Raw genomic sequence first — 22,992 nt, 5'->3', positions numbered from 1 at the left:
CCTAATGAATGTGCTCCATTAGTGAATCATTGCATTCCAGGCTAGCATCATTCTCTGAGTGATTTTAATTTTAAGGATTGAACAGGAAATAAGTTTCACCTTAGATGATAGCTGTAGAGAGCAAAATCTGTTGTCACTTGTAGACATGCGCTTTAAAATACAGGCTAAAAAAAAAAAAAAAAATGAAAAAACAAATCCCACATCTTTAAATGTAGAACAAAAAGTAGTTTACATATATTCCTAAAATTAGTATCGTTGATCAGAATTTTTATAGATTTTCAGCTATTTGTTTACCTGAAGGAGTTAGTCCCAGAGACTGCTGGATAACTGTTCTTTGCAGCTGAGTAATTGGGTCATGAATTTCACTTGAATTAGATTTTAGCTTTGTGAACTTCAGAGCATGAGCATATGTAGTAATTTATTAATGACTGAGACCTAAAGTGACTTAATTCCTTAGATAATGTTGTGCATTTTTAGTATAAAAGACTGTTATAGAAAATCAGCATCTTAACTCATTCTTTAATAGTGTTAGTTTTAAAACACAAGATCAGTTCTCTAATCATGGTTTGAATTTTAATGATTTGTCAGTGAATAGGAAGAGAGGACATCTTAAATAAAACTGCCTTAAACACTTCATCTTGGGCAGGGGAGAAGAGTCTCGTGCTAGTCCAATACTCCTGTGCTTAGCTATGTTCTGAATCAAGCCTGATGCTATGTATCAGTGAATAACTGGGGTTTGGTCTGCAACTAGTTATCTAGGCAATTCAATAGTGCAAATACTAGTAGTAATAATAATGATGGCGACTGAATCTTCCTATGAGATCATTAAGTGATCATTTCCACTTCAAGTGATAAATGATACACTCTTTAGAGACACAAAAACCACTTACAAGATTAATCTTTGTAGGAATAATCTTTTATGGAGAAACCAGAACTTGGATTTTCTGTGGAAACATTAGAATGTCAAATATATTAAAAGATTCTGAGAAAACAGCACGTATATGGGAAGGCCATCAGGGATGAGTTACTTTATAATTGTGTAACAATATTGTTATGCAATAGATGAAGTGCATTTTTTAGCCTACAGAAAAGCTTCTAACGACTCTAAGCTCTCATTTCCCATTGAGTGGTGGGCAGGCTCATATGTACACACTGCACTGTTGCATAGTTGTGATGGAATCAAATCTCAACAAGTGCTACAATTATTTTCTGACTGTTGAAAGTTTTTTTTACATAATCAGGTGAAAATGTGACTGAAAAATTACTGTATATAATGGATCCAATCCAAGATGTTGCCATCTGTTAGCTTATTAATATAAATGCATACCCATATATTTACCTTCAGTCGTGTAGGTTTAGTGAAAGAGATATAAAAAAAGACAAAATTCCAGATTATTCTAAATGTATAATTTTTAAAATTCTTCTATATCTGTATCATTCTATATATAATTTTTTCTATATCTGCTTCAGTATCTGTTCCTTATTCTGATTCATTTAACATTGTGCTATCATTGTTACAATAAGTGTTTTATGATGCTGCAAAACCGTGATTGTAGCCATGGCTGAGATGTCTTCAGAGGATTATGCTACTTCATTAATGCAAAACAAACATAAATACATTGATGGAGATACTTGGAGGTGATTCACAGCAACAGTAGAAACTACCCACAACAAAACTGACATAAGGAAGGACTGGAGTAGCAGCAGTGCATATAGAAGCTGTTGCCTAAATTTATCAGTGTTCTTGTCTGGTCAATGTCAGATAGCTGATCAAGTACAGATAGGAGGTAGTGAGATTGCATTTTGGTTTTACACAGTGGGATTATATAGGACACAACTGCAGGAAATGGAGTGTCTCAGGTGTGAGGAATTGCTTATTACCTATCCTTAGAGGGGATATTTTTGTGTAAGTTAGGCTGTCGCTACATGTAATTGTCATATGAGCACAAAGATGAATGGAAGCAAACAAAATGGTATTTTTCTCAGGAAGAAGCTTCATGTGTCTGGGTATGTTTGCTGACTCTGTGCTTCCTTTTCTCTGTGTGCTTCCCTGGAGTGCAATTTATTCCAGATTAATGTTTGAAAGAAGCTCTGGAGACAGCACTTTTCAAATATGCGAGGAAAGTCTTTGCTCATTTCACCAGAAGACTTGGTGTTGGTGTCTGTGATTCTCCTATATGCCTGGGGATTTGTGGAAATAGTGCACTTCTATGTAGCCGTACTTGCATCTTGTGCTGCCCAACGCAAAACTCTTGCTAAAAGCTCACATAGGCAATTTTCATGCATTGTATATCAAGTCCTTCAGTTGAGCAGGGCTACCTGAAATTCTGGAGGAAAAAAATAGCAGCCTCTAGCGTTGGAGAGGGTAGATACACAGAGCGAAAGAAAAGTATACAGTATGTTTGGGGAAGCTTGCTCTTATGTGCCTTTATTTTGAGCATAACCCCATTATTTTACACAGCAAAATAAAAAAAAAAAAAAGTAAATAAATAAATTAGAAGATTAAAAGCCAAGATACACCTAAGCTTATAAGGAGCAGCATGACTTGTATGTGGGGATTACCTAGTCTGTCTGTCAGCTTTTGGATGCACATGCTTTATACAGACTGCATGGACAGATGTGTCCGAGGACATTTGTGGGCACTGAGAGGCTGTAGCCTGGCCATGGTCAAAGTGGGCTTTTCCAGGAATTCAGCGCTAGATGGACAGTGGTGGCTTCTTCTGAGTTTAGATCAAGACAGATCTGGAAAACATGCTGTTCATATCTGCCTGGTCTTAAAATGCACTGACGGGGAAGAGCTCTTTGGCTGTTTGGCACACTGGCCACTGAGAAACTGAGGGAGAGAGAGACCCAAACACCCTCGAGAATATTAAGGCAAACATCTCCTGAGGGGGGAAAAAAAAAGTCACCATTATCTTCACTGCCCATAAAGAAAATGTAGAATTGCAGTTTGCAAGGTCTTACCTGAAAACCCTCACACAGTAGAGTGCAGGAAACTCAATCTATCTGTCTTAGACAGATGAATGGCTGAGTCAGCCCTGATGGGATCAAAGCTCTTACATTGTTTCATGCTATACAAAACATATTTTCATCATCCTGAGATATAAAGGTAATGTCCAAAGCAGAATGGGTACTGGTATATTGTGGCACCAAATAAATCCAAGTATTTGATTTTGGGCCATTGGTGTCTTCTGATTTTACTTCCTAAGGGCTCAGTGAGCAGCTTTTGTTTAACAGGAAATGTAAAAGAGTTTTCATTTTGGCAATTGGCCCTGACATTCTCGCTGAGTAAAGTCCAAGGATTTTTGTTGTTTTGGTGTATTTTTGTTTGCTTTTTGTTGGTTTTGTTGTTGTTGTTGTTTTTATAGCATGTCCATAAGACAGAAATGTTGCAATGATGAGTGGGAGCACAGTATGGTTTGACTTGTGCTATTCAATAAGGGGAGGCAGAGCCAAATTTATCTTGTATGCAGCATAAAACTGCTGTCAGACCTCAGATAAAATGTTTGAAGTGAAGTTGATTGCTGGAAATAATTTTCTGAGTGTGATTTTCTTTGAACGTAGTCTGTGTCCTCATGCTTTGAAAAGCTAGCAGGTGAAGTAAACTGGCCTTGTACTGATGATGTCTATGTTGTATAGTTTTGTTCATCCACAGTTGAGATGAACAGGTTTGTTCATCCTTGCTATTTCAAAGAGGTAATATAGATGTTAGCAATTGTGAAACATCAGCATCAGAATATTAAACCACTCAGCTATGTGGCTAGAGGTCAACATAACCTGATTTCAAGAACAGACTCTAAAAATTTGTGTATTTTCCATAGGTGGTGTAATTTTACCCTTCTGTAAATTGAGTACAGTTTATATTAGATAAATGTTAATCTCCATACCTCATACACAATATGGTAATAAACCCATTGAAACAGGACCCAGAAGTAGTTTGTCACAATTAACAATACATCTCAACTTTTGCTTCATGGGTTATTTTTTGTATATATTGAAAGAGGAGAGGATATTATGAAAAATACAATATATATCTATATAATGATTTTAATAATATAAGTTGGCAGAAAAGAAAAGAACTAAAACTGCAGCTGTTCACATGCTTCTGTTGAGCTTTTAAGTGCTTGGTTTGTGCTTTTCTTTTTACGTCTCAAGTCTTATAATAGAAAGATGGGAATTAAAAATAAGAAAAAAAAATGTACTGAAAAACCCTAACATGCCTTTGACCTGTTATAGATTGATATTGTAGGGTGGAGGTGATGAGGAGAGGGAAGGAGACCTGAATGTTATTGACATACAAGGTGGTAAAATTCTCTAACAACATGGAAAGAAATAGCCATTGACGTGATAGTTTCTTCATTTCCTAAGGCTTCTTGGACATGGAATATCTTGCTGATTTTCTTCTCTCACTCTCTCTCTTTGGAGAGGTGTTGTGTTGGTAGGGGTTACTTTGGTCTACTGCAGACACTTTATTCAGGAGAATAAATGACAGAAATGAAGGAGTTATTTTCAGAAGTTTGGAATAAAGAGATATCAGTTAGTGATGGGACTTGGTAGATCAGGTTGGCGGTTGGACTTGATGGTGTTGAATGTCTTTTTCAACCTAGATGGTTCTGTGACTTTGATTCTATACGCCCCTCTAGCCAGAGCACACGATTATTTTTTCCTGAAGCTTCCAAAGGCATGCTGGCAAAACAGCTGTCACTACAGCTTCTTATATCTGCCTTCACATCAGTCTCCTTGTGGGGAGGTGTTGAGGCAACCTAAAATAGAGATTTAGTTTCAATATTCGTATAAAGAAGTCAGTTCTCGTTAAGCTTGATCTCATGTTTTGAAAATAAGATCAGAATCCAAACAAAATACGTTAAAATATGTTATGTTACTATTGGAGGAAATGAAAAAACATGCGCTGAGACTGAAAAAATTACCCTAGAATAAGGCAGAAAGCTTAGGTTCTATATGGAAGTTCTGCAAAGAAAATGTTAACAAATCTGATAAACTGTTCTTGAGAGCTCTCATGTTTCTGAAGGATGCTGGTGCACAGTTCTCACGTGTGGTTCTGCTTGTTTTTGAGTGCACATACGTTCAGCTGTGTGGGAAGGGACAATGGGAGTTCTGTGCACGTGGCAACCACTGGCAGCAGGTTTCTGCGCCTGAATTTAGGGATGCACTGAAACTATTGGTGCAAAATTAGTAAATGAAAGATTAAATACTACAGTAACTTGGTTTAATGATGATATGCAAATGCTTCAGCTAACAGTTTGTGCTATACGCTTTTCAAGATGTTCAAATACATTAAGCTACCTATTTAGTTTGAGTATACTGGTATTCTTTCTGTAAATCTGAAAGCCTATGTCTAATTAAAATCATTCCTGTATATCATTTTAAGAGAAGATATTAAGGACACATTTACAGACAATTAATTCTTGAAATATATTGGTTTTTAGACTGGAAACATCTAAGACCTTTTCCGTTAAAGTACTTCAAAACAAATAAGATATTTGAAACAAACTGTAAAATTATAAACTTTGTTGTTGTTGTACTTTGAAGGATATGTAGTTGAAAAATAAGAGCCATCATCTTGAATCATTATCTGAGACTTAAGAGTGAGAAGTTCTGTCCTGAACTGCTAAGCATTTATAACCCAATAATCTGATTAATTGATTTAATTTTCAATAAACCCATTCTAGCAAACTTACAGAACAAGTACCTGAGAAGATGCTTCATTTCGTGTTATTTAAGTCAGAATCCTGATCAAATCAGGCTCCGTTATACTACACATGTTTTTAGTGGTATACTTCACATTCTGCTGTAGAAAATAATAATATCCAGAATGTAATCCTGTATTTAACAGTGACATGTAATTTGCTAAGTACCAAAAAATCTCTCCAACTTGAAGCAGGAGGTTGTCAGTTGCCTCTGACAAGCACCTACTTATTATGCTCTTGATAACTATAACCTTTAAATGCTTGCTCTCATTTCTAAAAATATTAACAAGTGCAGATTAAATCACACGTGTTTTGCCTCCATGCTGGTAACCCCAATTTCTGTTCTCTTGCTTTAGGCTAGATTTTGAGACAGGATTGGTAAATCCTCTTAGGCCTAGGTAAAACTCCAAAATGATGTCCATCCAACTTAAAATATTTTCATAAAGTTTTGGTTTTGACTACATTTTCCTAACCATATTCTTCTGTTAGACTACTTTAGCATGACACATTAAAATTGTGGCAGTCATCTACTACAGCATATGTCCTTTTGGGGTGGTAGGCATTCGGTTCTTCACGTCTTGAGTTACTGCAAGGCCTCCACAAAACAGTGTATGTGGAAGTTAATTTTGAACTGTTGTTGTATTGATAGAAGTATTTCTTACAGTAGCTCTCACTTGGCAAAAGGAAGAAAAATGAGTAAAAATGTAAAGATGACAACTCACTCTCACTTTGGTTCTTAAGTAACAGAATCTGCTACCTTAAACCGACCATTGTCAGACTGTAGGGAATCTGGAGGGTAATGAACCTAGTTAGTCAAGACAAAAAGATGATTTAACTTCCTGGGTTAATTAAGTACAATTTCCTAACGAGACACTGCCTTTGGCATATCTGGTTGGCCATCAACCTGAGAGGTGATGCTGATCTTTTTATGAAAAAACAGTCACATCTAATGTGATCACAGTACAACAAAGCTCTTTAGACATGCCCCTGGTGAGTAATAGATTTGCTGGGCGTGCTGCATCTCTTTGTTGGGATTTTTTTTGTTTGTTTGTTTTGTTTACCTTTGATCCCCTTGTAACTGCTACCTAGCTCCCTTTGTGCAGTCTCGTTCTGTTTCTGCAGTGGTTAGCGCAATAAAGCGCTCATCTGTGACTGGAGCCACCACATCATTTTCAAAGAATAAAACGTAATCAACCATGAGACTTGAGAACAACATGTGTTCTCTTTCCTTTCACATCCAGCCCTTTGTAAATCACATTTTGTGTGAGGCAGAATCTGTGTTGTCTCATTCAAAGTAATATCCCAGTTGCTTTTTTTTTTTTTTTTTGCATTAGAGAATGGTGTCAGCTTGAAATGATTTATTGTTTCTGCAGCAATATGTATAAGTGCAGAGTAGACAGCAACAGTGAAATGTGTGAAACAAGATGTCATATCTTCTCATTATTTTGGAATTGTGCAAAGGATGTTTCAATTGTTAGCTTCTTTACCTTGGATTTAAATAGAAACTTATTTCAAGAAAAACTCCAAGCTACTAATTCTGGAAACAAAATGTCCAGTGTTTCAGTGGAATACTAAACTAAATTTCAATTGATATCCTGAATTAAATTATCATTTTTTTTCTAATGCCAGCATATTCTCGTGCAAAATATTCATGAAAGGTACTGCTGTACAATAATAAATATACATTTCTGAAATGTGGTGGGCTGGATTTCTTTATGTATGTTTACAGTTTGTTAGCACAGGAGAAGTTATGTTTTGTGTGTTTCTCTCTTTTTTTTTTGTATGTTAGCACTTGAAGAGCTACCTATCAAATATTTAAGTTTCTGAACTGTTTTTGTAGGTGTTCACACTGCAGAGAAATCTTACACTTGACTGTCAATTATAGGATAATGTGAGTGAAGAATGCAGAAGAAATTCCCGAACTATTAAAAAATTATTTTTATCAAATTATATATATTTTTTCCCCTGAAAATGAGAAATATTTACAACTTGTACATGAAAAAGAATACCGAGTGGTTAAAATGGTATCAGCTAGCTAGCCTTTTAAACATTTTGATTACTTACTGTTTTAAATTGTGAAATTTAATGAAAAGTTACCATACATTTGATCATCAGGGCTAAATGTTAAGATCCTTGGACCTATTACTCAGTTGTTATAATGATTTACTGAAAACGATATTGAGCTATGCCCTTGACATCAAGTTAGGATTAGAGTTTGTTTTTTTTTTTCTTGTTTTTAACTCATATATACAGTCTAAATTGCTTGCTATTGCTTGAGAGTATTGGAAGGTTTCTTGTGCATTCCTCCTTCTATGAAAGCATGTTTTAGTGCCAAGTTGTAGACTTGCAGAATTTTCTCAGAGAGAATATTGTGCCATGATGCAGCTATTTTATCTTCTTATTTGTGTCTTTTTTGGTGACTTGAAGGTGTTAGTGATGTATAAAACAAAACTGGTATGATGAAGTATTTAAAAGATCCCTTAAAATTTCAGTAACTGTCAGTAATAAAACTTTTTTTTTTCCCCCTCAGAACAAAAGCCTCAAAAACAAGCTTCTGTCAGGAAACAAGCTTTGTGGTATTCATGCAGAAGAGGTAAGTAAGGTTCCTTTCTATTCTAAACTGAGTATACCCAAAAGAAGCTTGCATCTAAGTCTCTTGTGCTGAGGTTCCAGCAGAGATTATATATTACACATGCGTGATGACTGTTTATCTCAACTTTCTGTGACTTCGCTAGAGGCAACTCAAATATATTAGCAAGCTGCAAACTCAAGTTTTAGACAAGTACAGTAAAGTTTGTGTGTAGTTCTTAAAAGTATATATAGCTCTTTAAGGACTATATTATACATCTATAATACATATAAAACTAGTTTTCTTTCCATGATCTCCATGCCTAGAATAACACAGGAATTACAGGGTTTTTATTGCTTTTTTTTTTTTTTTGGTTCCTTTTTAAAGTAACAGAGAGACAGCAAAGATCTATTACTATCAATCCTTCTGATGTTTCATGATTTCAAAGATGAAGTGTCACAGTATAAAATATTCTCTCTATAGAAGTGTTAAGACAACTGATGATTAAAAAAAAAAGCCTTTTTTTTTCCAAATATCTAAATGTACAAGTAACTGTATTCATTGGAGCAGTCCCTTTAGCTATTTGCCTTTTCATGAGTGTTTATTAGTATACATTAACGTGGTTTACTCATTTGTATGAGTTATGTCATGGGGTTTTCTCTGCACATATGACTTCTGTAAAAGTAATTTCACCTTCCTAGAATTGAGCAGAAGTGTAACACTTATCTTCTTGACTAAAATTTTATATATTAAGGTTGAAACACCACGTTTTCTTTATCAAAGACTCTACTTTTAAACTTAGGCAACAAATACTTACAAGGTCCAAGTAGTGATTTCGAGTTATGTTAGGTATTTAGTCTAACTGATGATCTGCAACCACAGTTTCTGAGAAATCCTCAACAGTAGGAAATGATGATTTTTTTGTTTCCAGCTTGTCATAATCTGGTATCTTCCTACGTCATCATTGTTGTTTTCAAACATGCCAGAGTATTTGAGTACAAATATATAGTCTTCCCTCGTTTACTGCTAAAAAAAAAAAATTGGCAGTGTGCAACATAGCATTCTGCTTTCCCCTCTTGTTCACGTTTTTTGTTCCTAGCTGTATAACATAAACATTATACAGCTAGGGACAAAATGTCTTTAATGTTGGGTAATTGACTTGAAGACTTCTTCTCTGATTATTTAATATTTGCTACACAAATGTCTTTAAATCTGAGGGTGAAATCTAAAATAAAATTAAGCTTATTGTAGTATGACAAGCATTGTTGTCAAAGAATTTCAGGAAACCAAACCAAAGCTAACCACCACTCAAGGCAGCAGATTGTGAATGTATTTTAAACCTTAATTTCAGGCTTGATGAATCATCCTCGTAAATGTGTGGTTTTTAAGTGGGTTAGCGCCATTCGAACAAACCAAGGTGATAAAATTTCAGGAGCATCCTTCTTAGCTGTTGTTGTTTTGCCAGTTAGGTGGTGTAGGCCACAGAAATGCCATGTATTTTCTGTTCTTTAATTAGTTACTATACTTACCAAGCATAATAACTATGTACAATTAGTATTCTTTTAATAGTTAGATCAAACACCCTTTATGGATAGAACTGTCTAACAGGAAGCTCGCACATTATTCTGCTCTCCCAGGCTGCATACAAACAGTCTCAGCGTGCCCCGGAGATGGTTTTGAAGGTGATGCCTCCAGATATTCTTTCATGGAAAGTACTAAACATCTCCTGTCTGAAATGTATAAACCAAACAGCTATTCATAATAGTGCATATACGTGCTTTAGCTCAGTACCATTTTTCTTTTCCCTTGACTCATTTGACTGGTTTAGACATGTTATCCTAGAAAGGCAACTGGCTTTCATATTGGTTACTTTTCTGCATTTTAAAGCTGATCTTGTTTCTGTTGTCAGATCTTGCCACATTTTTTTCAGGTCTTAAAAGTAAATATTTGAAAGGAAAAACACTGATTTTTATTGTCCTTCCTTTCAGTCAAAAAAGATTCAAGCCCAGCTGAAAGAGCTTCGATATGGGAAAAAAGATTTGATTTTTAAGGTGAGTTTTCTTCAACACAACTTTGCTAAGGTATTAGAGTTGCTGTAATGTTGAAGTAATCTGGGAGTATAATATCTGCCTTGATTACTGTAGTTCTAAGGAATCATTCATTTCCTTCTCACCATACTGAAAAGAGCTCAAAACACCAAAGGCACACATAATAACATAATGTAATTTCAGAAACGCTACCTATTTCAGCTGATTTTTTTGCAAACCACTCTAACAGGGACAGTGCTTTTTATTAAATTGTTTTCTGGGGTAAAGAACAGAAGATTCAAAGCCTAAAAAATTCTGGTATCTGTGTTTTTTAAATAGACAAAAGAAGTGGAAAATATTAAGTTTGTTTACATGTTCAGATAAAACAATGCTCTAGTTCCTTTCTGGTTACCAAAATCTATTGCCCTATTTTGTAGATTGGATAGGGAGAAGTTTAGTCCCTGTTAAAGACAAGAGGATACATTCTAATCTTCCGTAAGTTATTCTCTACTGTCACAGGGAAATACTGTCTGGGGAATAGTTCCTTGTCTGGGATATAGTTCCTTATATAGTAGGAATAGTGGCCTATGTTTGGCCACATGAATTATGCTTTAAACTACTTAACCTATGTTGAATAGACATAGTTTTTGATTATGAAGGAATACTAGAGCCTCCAGCTCAGAAGTAGGTTAGAAATTAGGTAGGGCAAATTCTGATCTGAATGCATTTACTTGCAAAATAGGGAAAATGTTTATTTACCTTTTGGGGGAAACTATGAATTAATATAATTAAAAGCACTTTAAGAACCTTAGATGTTAACAAATTGTGAAAAGGATGCTGAAGTCCTGTGTACTGAGAAATACATATGCAAATACCTGAAATATCTCTTCACTGTTAAGTTGATCGTGGACAGAACTGCTGGTTTGTTAATTTGATATATCCTTTATGTAGTCTTTGTCAGTCTTTTTCCCGAGTAAAGTAAAATTGCTCTATGAAGAAAAATTCCAAACTTCTGCTATCCTCCTAGATGGTCATGTGAGATGTAGGAAACAGTAGGTTCAATGTGCTGATCTCTATGTATTTCGGGTCTGAAGACATTGAATAGCGTAGAAGCTGTTTGGTACAGGGTGGAAAGCTTTTTCAGTACATGTCTGATCTGATTTGGCTACTAGATTTGGACAAGACTAGATATTTTCTCATTTTATTTCTACTTGCTTTGATACCAACAACTAGACAGATTCCAGGCTATCATTGCTGTTGAAGCTGTTTTGTGAAGCTCTGATTCTTTTTGATAAAAGATCAAAATGGTGCATGAGTAGTCTTCTGCCAGCATAGAGCATAACCAGTGTGTGTGAGATGATCTCCTGGATGCTAGTTACTGTCATATTATAGGACTTCCCACCGCGTTCCCACACCAGTCAACCTTATATTTTCTGTCTGCCTTACTGAGGGCTTTAGGGAATTGCATTTCCTGTATAGATCTGATCTTTGCAAGCTTCTCATAGCTGTTCGCTGGAAGGATGTAGACTTGAGTCTGTAAGATTTCTACAGGGCCTGAGGGAGCACTGCAGTCCATGCCCATTAAACTATTGCTTTCTCTGGTGGAATTAATAATGAAGAAGGGTTTTTTGGTTGTGATTTTTTGGTTTTGTTTTTCATAATCAACATTGAGAAACCGGTTCTTAATGAGCTTTAAATCGCTAACTGTTTTATAACTTTTTAAACTTTAAACCGGTAACTCTTATTGTCAATGAAGCTACTGATTAGAGGTTTGGGGAATAAGTGACCAGAACTTAACATGTGGTAGTAAATTAAACATGAGTTCTTAATTTTTGGCATGTATTTACTCTCGTGCTTTCAAAGTGTTTTATAATCTTTGTTATGTTGCATGGATGTATGTATATCTATATCTTCCTACCTATCTATCTGTATGATAACGTGTCATGTGACAGATAAGCAGGGGGAGTCACTAAAGTTAAGTGATGTTTTCAAGGCTATGTAGTTGTCATCTCTATTGACATTAGAATTTGAGTTTCTTTCTCTGGCAGTGTTCAGTCCCCTAAAACATGCAGTGCAATAACCTTAAAGATCTGACAGAATTGGAAATTTGTTACATGTCTGAGCAAGGAAAATAAGGAATGATTAATACTAAATTTTCAGCCAAGAGTTTTGATTTTATAGCTCCCTTTGTAAGTAGGTACCGGCTAGTCCTGAATGAGTCCACTCTTAAATAGTTTAATAGTTTAATAATTAAAATAGTTTAATTATTAATAGCTTAATAGTTAATCTAATTATTAATAGTTTAATAGTTAATGTAAAATCCTGATTCATTACAGTATACTTAAGTTTAATGCTTTGCTAAATTAAAATTGATGTTTGTTTCAGGCATTCATAACAACTTTTTTCCAAATGTACTCCTCCACCATTCCCTGTCTTCACATCATTTGGCTACATTGTCCTAGAAACCTCATGTTTCAATAAAATAGAGAAGAATTGAAAGTATGTTTTGGTATTCTTGAAACACAAGCATGTGTGTGCCTGATATGAATACGAGATGAAGAAAAATATAGCCAGCATTTACTTTGACTATCACCTTACACAAGTCTCTTGCGTATTTGAAACCTTTGTTCTTTTAAATGTACAAGGTGCAAATGGTTGTTGTGGCTTGAACATATGTACATATGTTTATTTACTGTTTTGTGATGAATTCCTAAGGATTCTGTTTGAGTTGCAGAAATATGAATTCCACTGACCTTTTTTTTTTTTGTCATTTAAATTTTGAGGCAAAATACATTGTTCGCCATATATTTAGGATGACAATCTAAATATTATGCCCTAAGAAGCTCATCATCAATTACTTTAGTAGGTGCATGTCAATCATTGTTATCCAATGATACTGTGAACATATATAGTTCAATTCCTTTGATCACTAATAATTTTAATTAATGCTAAAGTAAAAGTACAGATACAGTCCTAGAAAATAAAATTAAATGTGAACAACAGCTAAATAAGTCTACCCTATTGATGTACAACATCTTTGTTCCATAGTATAATCTAAATAAGTAAGTAAATAGCATCTGCCGTATAATAAATTAGGTAACTGCTAATAAGTACTCCATATCTGGTCTTACCATGAGCAAGGTAATGTATAATTATGCACTGTCTACTGAGGAGCAAATTGCCTTTGCTCCAGTTGGGTACATGTACGTGGCCCACTACTGAAGTGTAGCTGCCAAATATGCATCATAAATACGCACCTTACGAGCTGACTGTTTGCCTGTGGCCCTGGGGGGTCCTTAGAACTCTTTGCAATTTTAGAGGTGCCCAAGTGATAGTGGTAAAGAACCAGCTGTGAAACTGGAGGATGTCCAGGAAAACAAATGCAGGGGGTAGGTTATGAGGGGCATCTGGCAGCAGCAAAGAATGAGGTGCTCAAACAGGGAAAGATGGGGAAGTTAGTGGAGGTGACCAGGAGAGAGGAACAGGACGGGAAGAGGAAGGAATGAAAGAAACAAGAGGAGAATCGTACTCCCAGGTGTTGATAGCCTCTGCTGCTCCTCACAGTGATCTAGCTTGTTTCTGTGGTGGTAGCCTTGAACCCGTACATTTGCATGAACTGCGACGTCATGTGTTAAAAGCAAGATGATCACTTACCTTCAGTTTTCTCTTTTGCTTCTAAATAGTGTGTCAGGTACTTGAGTGCTCAGTACCTCTAAAAGACTAAACAGTACAATATTATCTTCTCAAACTCAGTCTTGTTTCATAATTGCCAGCAGAGTCCTGTATGAGAAATGGTAGTTTAAATATAATGTTTTTCTTTCAATGACTTATTTGAAGAAAGTATCATTGTCTAGGAAACACCCAAACAGACTTTCTATGGAAGGGGCAAAGGTTGTGTTTAAAAGACTTATCTAACCTGTACTTTGCCCATGAATTGCATCTGCTTTTGTTAATGTTATCAACTAGAGAATTCAGTTGGCTTTGCGTGTTTGAAAAATGAGACTATTCATACATTTTAAAAGTTTCTTTGCTATATTGAAAGTATCATAAAATTCATTTTTTCCCCTGAAAAATGCTTTTTTGGAGAAAAAAAAGCATCATTGTTTTCCTTCAACTTCATATATACATTGATTTATTTAGCACAAAAACAATGCTCTTGTCTTGTTGGTGCTTTCACGTTGCCCTGTAATACTAAATGAAGGTGATAAAAGAAGGTGATAGACTGAGGACAATTTCATATGGGCCTGATATATCAACTTTTCTGAGAGAATGCTGCAGCTCTTTTCACTTTCAGACAGAATCTCTAGCCTGCAGTGTGCTTGTTCATCTGACTTGTTTCCTCAGCATCTGAATATTCTGTGACTTCCCTGGGGAAATTTAACAGTGCTGCTTAGGAAAAACAAAACAAAAACAAAAACTACTATAAAATAGCTGTTATAAACATAGCATAATACAAAATAATTAGAGAGGGTTTTTTTTTTGTTTTGTTTTGTTTGTTTTCTCAAAGAGATTTTTAAACTCGTGACATTATTAGGGATATGTTGTATAAGCTACAGACTGACATCATCACATAGCAAAACAACCAAGTAGAATCTGGAAGAAGAAATTACATCTTGTTACAGATATGACTTCAGATATGAAAATGCTTTTGGACAGGTTTCCCTGGACTTCGTCAGAAATGACATGCTAAATGAGAAGGTAGCATACTGTATCTCCTTTCAAAAGCACCAACAATACACGTAGAGTCTGATAGGTGGTAGAACAAAAATAGAACGAAAAGTCTGGAAATATTCTTGTGGATTTTTCCTCTTAAATACATAAATAAGCAAGTCTACTTCATAGTTACTGAGATAAATGAAGAAAATCTTATATGTGGCAATTCCATCAGCACTTGTTCAATTATGTTAACAGTTTTATTCTTAGGAGGGTATGGAAAATACAAACGATGTTGCTTCTTTTCATACTACAGAGAAAGTTTGATTATGAGCATGTTATTCTTTCACAATTTTTATCCAATTCCTTTTAAGAAGCCTGCAGCAGTTCAAACTGTGTATTTTTGCAGCTTTGCTCTCTTAGCCTTAAAAAATAGGAATTTTCTTACAGTTTTCTTGAATCTGCTTTAGTGAAATTGAAAAGAACTAGTTACCATGCTATCTCACATAGACTTGACAAGTAGATCCCCCCTCCCTTCCCTTTACATCAATATTTTGCATATTTTGCAGTTGTCTTGCATCTCTCACAGGAATTTTGCTTTTTAAATTAATACATGTAGATTTTTTTCCTCGGTTCTTCTTCCCAGTAACTGTTTGCACACCATTAATGCCTGATGTTATTCTGATCTGAGCTTGTTTCTCTTGGTCTGTGTCCATTTACAGTGACATTTGCAAGTAGACACAAGAGTCCAGCTGGACATTTCATCTATACTGAGTAAATGCTTTTTTTTGTAGTCTGTACCCCCAGTGTTCTTTGCTTCTTCTACAAATATATCACACAATCAGTGGTGATATCATCTTGAGTCATTCATCCCTACTGTCTTATATTCTGTTTGCTTCCGTGATTATTTCTGTCTGTATTTTACACTTTTACACTTGTCTTTAGGGAATGTCATCTTATTTTCTCCAGTTTGTCAAGATAACTTTAGAAAAAACCCATCTCCTATGACATGTAGAGTTCTGGTTTGATGTCACCAGAATATTTGATGAGTGTAAGTTTAATTCATGGTTCAGTTCATGAATTATATATAACAGATAAAACTTTGTCCCCTAGAAAGTTAGTTTGATTATTCTTTTCGGTATTTTACCGAAAATGATTGCTGTAGTATTGCCATCTGTAAGTTATAATCTCTTCTTCTTTTCTCTTCCGAACATGGGTATTGTTTCTTCTTTTCCAGTCTTCAGGTACTTCATCTACTCTTGGCTGAGCCAGTGAGGAGCTAGGGTCCTAGAGCCTAATACCCACATCATACAGCAATAGAAGTGATGATGCACAAACTTAACTAATAGAAGACGGCAAAGTGAAAAGTCTTAATTACTCAGAGTGGTATTAAAAAAAAATGCATTGTCTAAATTAATTTGTCTAAAAATGTTAGGACTAAAACTAAAAATAAATGTGACTTACCAGGTACTGTGTACCGTAAGATTTAAATTTGGCTGAAAATGAAGAAAAAAATAGCACGCAGAACGGAATTGAAAAGAATTTGGAAGACAAAGGTTTAAACTACAGTGTGTAAAAGCTATCCTGTGGAATCTGCCCCAGACCTTGAGAGTTGATCCACGTCGTAGTATTTTGAGTAATTATTTCAAACTATGGTTTGTTCTCTTGCAGCGAAGGTCTTTGTAGAAGAAAGCATTGTGACTACAAGTGTTGCAGAATGTTGCTCTTCATCTTGAGCTCTGAAACAATTGTCTTTAAGCTAATATTGCTAAAGATTTGTGAGTCATGGATCCAGCAATTTGGCAGTTATACTTATACAAGCAGATCAGGATCTCTGCAAGCTCAGAACTTATGGAGTGCTTTGCATTTCATGCTCTAGTTCCATTTGTATACATTGGTTTACGTAGAGCCAGATAGTAAGATTGATGAACGTTCTCCTTTTGAAGCATTTGCAATACAAATTGCGTTAAGTGCTGTACTTAGTCCCCATGGTTTAGGATCCCTGTAGCTCTTGTTGCAGGCAGCAGTTCAGTCTTCAAAGCTGCTAGATGTTTTTTCTTTCAAGTGATGAGGCTTATGATGATTTTATTATAATGCTTCTGTTAATTATTCATATACGGATTCTTTTCATGAAGTCAGAGCTTTTGTACACTTCTAGATGTATAGTTGGATGCTACCCAATACTGGAAATAAAATTCTGCTTTTCAGCTTATCCCCTATTTGTGATTGGATCTGGCTACTTATTGGGTGTAGAAAAACACTTCAAGACAGGTTATTATTTGTTTTTCTCAGTAGTTTAGCACCTTGAGATAGGAAATTTAGATTGGCTAAGTTGATTTTTGTGACATACATTAGCTCTATTGCATACATATCTGTGGCTGAGATAAAAGGTGGCAAGTGGTGGCTTGATTACTTTTCAGATAACTCTCTTGTAGAGATAGTAGACCTAGCACGGGGATAGTTTTGTCATCTTCTGCTACTGTAAGGTGAGTGAATACCTGCTTTCATGAAGCGCAATATTTTTTTCGTCTTGTTTTAATTGTATTTCTTTTGAAGGAGGTCAAAAAACACTGAGTACTTGTGTTTTTTTTGTTTGCTTGTTCGTTTTTTGGTTGGTTGGTTGTTTTTTTATTTCCCTAAATGATGGTGGTATAATTTACTCACAAAACTTAGAAAAATGTATGTAGAAAGTCTTATCTAGACACTTTTTTTTTTTTTTTTTTTTTTTTGCTTAGGGGCTATTTCACAGTTTAAATTAACATTACTTTGCTGTTGCATTGTTTCTATTTCAAATACCATATCTTATTTTTTTTGTATATTGGTTCAATAATGTTACAGTCATTAATAATGTGCTAATGTTAGCTGCACAGTAGGAGACTAAAAATGCAAGCTGAATTGGTTGTGGAAAAATACTTACAATGCTATTTGAAAAAAATGGAAAAAAAATAATATGAGATGTGGGATACAGGAAAGTACAGGGATGTCACCATGTGTATTTCTGTGTAAGGATGTTGGTTTATGTATTTGTAACATAATTTATCGTTGTCTTTATTGAACAAAATCTCTCTCTACTGTCATTTTATTAATAGCCTTGTGCAATTTCGGAGAACAGGTTTACAAAAAGTGAAATACTGTTGCAGTGATTAGTAAGTCAAGTCTATTAGTTTATTGTTAGCGATTTTTTTTTGTGGCATAGCTTTGAGCATTAAAATTTGTTGTATTTTTTAATGAACTGAAAAATCAAATTTAAAAAGTTTCTGTATGGCCGTGAAGATGTAGCCTTAACAAAATGGATTTGCATTACAAGTTAATGCAGTCTTAAATAGCTAGTCTGAGTTACTATGAGATACAAGACTATTCAATAGCCAGCATGAGCTAAAGTTACTTAAAACTAGCAGCAGCAGCTTTACACTTAACTGGCAGCATTCAGCTATTCAATCAATTTGCAGACTTGGTCCAGCTCCCACCAAAGTGAGCAGAGTTCTGCTATCGATATCAAATTGAAATGGATTGGGACTTTGACTGACATGTTCTAAATAGCTTAATTCTGATAATGATTTTGAGTGTGCCTAGTAAACGTGAAAATTTTTTAAATGTTGTCACGTAAAGTATTGAAAAAGTTCAAACTGCCCAAAGGTCAGAGAGAAAATAGGGCTGAGGGAAAGAAATATACCAAGCTGAAAGGTGACTTAAAGCCTCAAACACACGTATCAGGAAAAAGAGGGAACATTTCCCATGAAAGCCATGAATGTGGATCCAGGTGTTCTATATGTCAAAAAGGGACAGGCTTCTGGATGAATAATGCCAAGGTCAGACTTACACCATCATTTTTCTTCCCTTTTTAAACTTCTGCAGTGGTAGATGCTGTATAAATTCCTGAGGAAAAAAGTGTGTTTTTGTGAAATATTAGAACTGAAGACTTGTTATGCTGAGAATACTGGGACAAGACAAGCTGTCAGCCTCCATGCAGCAAGGGAGGAAATGGTCTGGCAGAGGCACAACAAATTGTGAACAGGAAAACCAGGCACCCACAGCAGTGCCCACACAGCGGAGAAGCCCCCTTCACCCTCCAGCACTCACTGCAAGCTTCACATCTGGCTCAGGGCACAAGCCATGGGGCATGTTGGCCTTCCCTGGTAGCGGAGAGGCTGGAGGAACAGCCAAGGTGGTGTCCTGAGCACCACGTCCCTGTTGGCACCTGGCACGTGTGGGTCTCCAGATCCAGCCACCCTCCCAGCCCTGGGGCTCCTCACCAAACCACTCTGTGGGGCGATGGCTGTTAGATGGCCTGGCTCTGGGCATGTCCCACATGAGGTGTACTTCCTAGCAGAGCCAATGTGGAACAAATGCTGAGGCATTCAAAATCAGATACATAAAAATTCTCAAAATAACTGGAGCATGTCACTTAGTCTCCCTCTGCTTGATCCTGTTTTCTGGGTTGTTGCTGACGGCAAACAGCCACGTATACAATGATCTGCAGTATAAAATTCTCAAAATGAATGCAATAAATTTAATCTTCATTTGGGTAGGGTTTTTGAAAATGGTATTACTATTTGTTAACTGATTTGGAACCACTCTAATTATTTATGAATATGCTGGTGTTAATGATGTCTGTATATGTTGGATGGTTTGGGCTTTCCGTTATTTGTCAGCTGAACAGGAAGTGATGTTTTAGAAAATGCAAGCTTTGAGATAGCTATCTCATGAAAAGCACTTCTAAGTTAAGTGACATTGCCAGAAATATTAGTTCTGTTTTGTTTCGTATTTTCCTGGCTGAACTGTACTCTTGACTGGAAAGGTCAGATCTTAGAAGGAAGCCTCAAACCCAAAGAGCTGAAGTTTCTGGCAAGACTTGAACCTCTCTCAAGAAAAAAGAAGTAAATATTCACAACACACTACTGACAAAGGTCTAGAACATACAGGTATGCCTAAAACGCGTTTTAAAATGCTTAGTCCCTTGAAGTGGGTGTCCTTACCACCTGAATTAATAATATAATTGTTTAAAGAAGGTTGACAGGAAAAAGAAAGAGCAGCAGGTTGTTTTATTCATGTTGATTGGTTAGCAATGGGCGATAACATTTAATGCTAAACCATAAGGTGCTCTGGCCTGAGCTAAAGGAAGACCAGGCACAAATGTTAGTGCTGTGGCTTCCTGTGTATTGTCTGAGTGTGTTTCCAAGGGTAAACAGCTATTTAGTTTAGAGCTTGAGTACTTTTGTAAAACCCCAGTAAAATGCCATCTTGCTTTCAATGTAAATGTTTTTTATGTGAAGGAAAAGTATGCAGGCCAGGGAGCCTGAAGTGAAACTTCCACTATAAAACCCACAAAGGTCTTATTTCCTTCTTAGTGTATACCCAGTGTAGTCGCAAATAAGAGAGAAAAACATGGTGGCAGCAACAAGAATCAAGAAAACTTACAATCTGAGATTTTACAGAAATGATGCTTTTAACTGACTTTTATTGCTGTTAGAAGTGCTTTAAGTGCAACTCAGATGTTTCTGAACATCTGGCTATAGGTGCGCACCTGATTAATGGGAATAGCTGCCAAAAAGTTTTATTCTCAGTTACATTTAACATCCTCTGTGAACAGTAGAATTCAGAAGCATGAGTCTGTGTTTTTCTAAGATACAAATAATGCTTACAAAATAAGCACAGAAAATTTCTATTTACTGGGGAATTTATTCAAGTTAAGCAGTTGTCCCAGTTTTCAGTTAAATGGTTTCCAATTAAAAAGTTGTCCCAGTTAGGCAATATAATGAATTATGAAATAAAAAGTTATACACTAAATATTTTATCATTTTTCAAAGTATTTGTTTAAGGACTATTTAAAAAAAAAAAGTTCAAAATTTAACACGTGATAAAACATCACTTAGTCAATCATGTTTTTTAATTAAGCAGTATCTGTGATAACTTTATCTTCAATAACCAACAATTCTTGGTATGTGTAAAAAAATAAGATTAAAAAATTTTATAATAAACAGCCAAATTAAAACACATTTTAATCATCCCCTGAAGAAAACTCATAAAGAGACTAGAAATAGTTATGGTTATTTTAAGCAGTTAAAAGTTAAAACCAAAAATAACTAAAAAAATAAAAAATAAAAAAGCCATCACCATTTACATTTTATTCAATATTAAATGAATTTGAACATATCGCATAAAATTTCTGGGAAAAAAAAAAGGCTAAAAGCCTTTAAAAATGTTTTTAGGCTGTTCTGATGGGCGTTCAGTATTTTTAATAGCCATGTCTCCCTTTTTTTATTTTTATTTTTGTACTTATGCTTGGAAAAATTTAAATATGGACATCGTGTGTTGTGTAATTCACAGTGAGTAAGGGTAGGTATATTTGTATGTGGATTTGATCTGGAAGAGTATACTTTATGGACAAAAATTGCTCAGTGCGTTCTTTCAGAGGATGAAAAATTGATTTATCTCAGTTTGGTCTGTAAGACCTGATCCTGCAAAAATGCCAAAGGGAAACAACATTTTTGTTTACCCAGACCATGCTTTGCAAGGGTCTTTTCCTCCCTGTCAAAACTTGCCTTGTGTAGTTCTACTGGTATTTTGTATTTGTTCTACATTCAGTCTCTAAGGCACATTAATTGAATTAGGGTCCTTATAAATCTTTTTAATTGAAATAGCAGTGAAGCTATTGTGATAAGAATCCAGGCTTGATAGATAAAATTTTCAGAAAAAAGAAAAAAAAAAATCATTCTGCCATTCGTGGAGTATCATGTAAATAAACATCAGTATTTCTAAGTGAGTAGTTCATTAAAAAAAATAAAAAATAAAAAAAAAAGAAAAAAGAAAAATTTTTAATGCTTTTTTCCAGGATTTTATTGTTACTTAACGTCAGTTGAATGGTTATCAATATCTGACTCAATATTGAGCCAAGTTATCAATATTGGCTCAGTAATCTGTGAAATAAAATCAATATACATGAAAGATACAGATAAAGTTTGCCCATCAAATTATTATGATATTACCAAAAATAAGAATGAGGATAAATGAGGATATGTGCATCATAAATGATGCACATAGACAAACTTTACTAATAAATATTAGCCTGTCCTTTGGAAGAATACCTCTTCACTGTAAACGGAAAATGTTTTACTAGATATGAGTTGTGTTATCACTATGTGTTAGATTAATTAATTCTTTTTAATGACAGGTACCAATTAAAGAAATTAAATTCTTTTCTTCCAAGTTGATTTTAATATGACTGCAGTTTCATTGAGAACAATGAATTATATAGTATTAGACATTCTTCTGAAAAGAAAGAAACAGCTGTCACCTGTAACTACAGTTACCTGCTTTCTATTAACTACCCAGATTTTCAGTCGCCTAAGTAGTTTACATATCTAAGAAAACCAGCCACCTTGAAATTTGTAAATCTGGTATTCCACTGATTTAAACTTCAACACAGATGGTGCTGAATGGAAAAGTAGTCTAATTGTCTGGCCCACAACAAGTGGCAATCCATCATCCTCTTTGTAGTCTTAATCCTTAGCAATGCACACCATCAGAGATGCCATTGTGGCCTCTCACTTACCATATAAACACTATTTTGTATAATTTCATTTTTAATGACAATTGAAATTATATATACTCCTTTTCAAATGTTACTCATATTTGAATATCCTCTTTTTCAAATGTTACTCATATTTGAATATGTATTAACTTGTATAACTAGTGTAGAGTATTTTAATAAGTAACAATAAATAAAATGTTAATGATGTGAGAAATTACTTGGTCTATTCTAGTATCTAATGAGAACTGTTCCTGTCAGAACCAAATTTAATTTCAGTCTTTAAAACATAGAAATGTGCTTATTGTCTGTGTTATGTACTATCTTTAGTAACAACTGCTGATGTTGCTGATCTTTAGGAAAATTCTTGTATGTTAATACAAATTTTCCTCTCATAAAGTCTAGTTAAATTATGCAAAATCTAGTGAAATCAAAGGATTCGTTCTATATTGCCTGCTCTGTCATGCTGATGAGCTGAACCAGTTGTCTGATCTCCGGTGTGCATGT

General features: G+C 35.1%; 1 protein-coding gene across 9 annotated transcripts in view; it reads left to right on the top strand.

Annotated features, from left to right (window-relative positions):
- The window catches only part of LUZP2 (leucine zipper protein 2), a 344,690-nt gene that overhangs the window by 272,418 nt on the left and 49,280 nt on the right, over nt 1-22,992 (top strand). For all 9 annotated transcript variants that reach the window (XR_014584989.1, XR_014584990.1, XM_083838037.1 and 6 more), the window contains 2 exons: nt 8,239-8,301; nt 10,266-10,328. Coding sequence is in view for 7 of the 9 variants with exons in the window: in XM_083838037.1 (XP_083694163.1) it covers nt 8,239-8,301; nt 10,266-10,328 (126 nt within the window). In the remaining 2 variants the exon portion in view is untranslated. The remainder of the gene's footprint in view (nt 1-8,238; nt 8,302-10,265; nt 10,329-22,992) is intronic.

Source organism: Anser anser, assembly GCF_964211835.1.
Source record: "Anser anser genome assembly, chromosome: 5".
In the NCBI taxonomy this organism is placed as follows: domain Eukaryota; kingdom Metazoa; phylum Chordata; class Aves; order Anseriformes; family Anatidae; genus Anser; species Anser anser.
The sequence above is the reverse complement of the archived record's forward strand: the minus strand, read 5'-3'. Positions and strand labels throughout refer to the sequence as shown.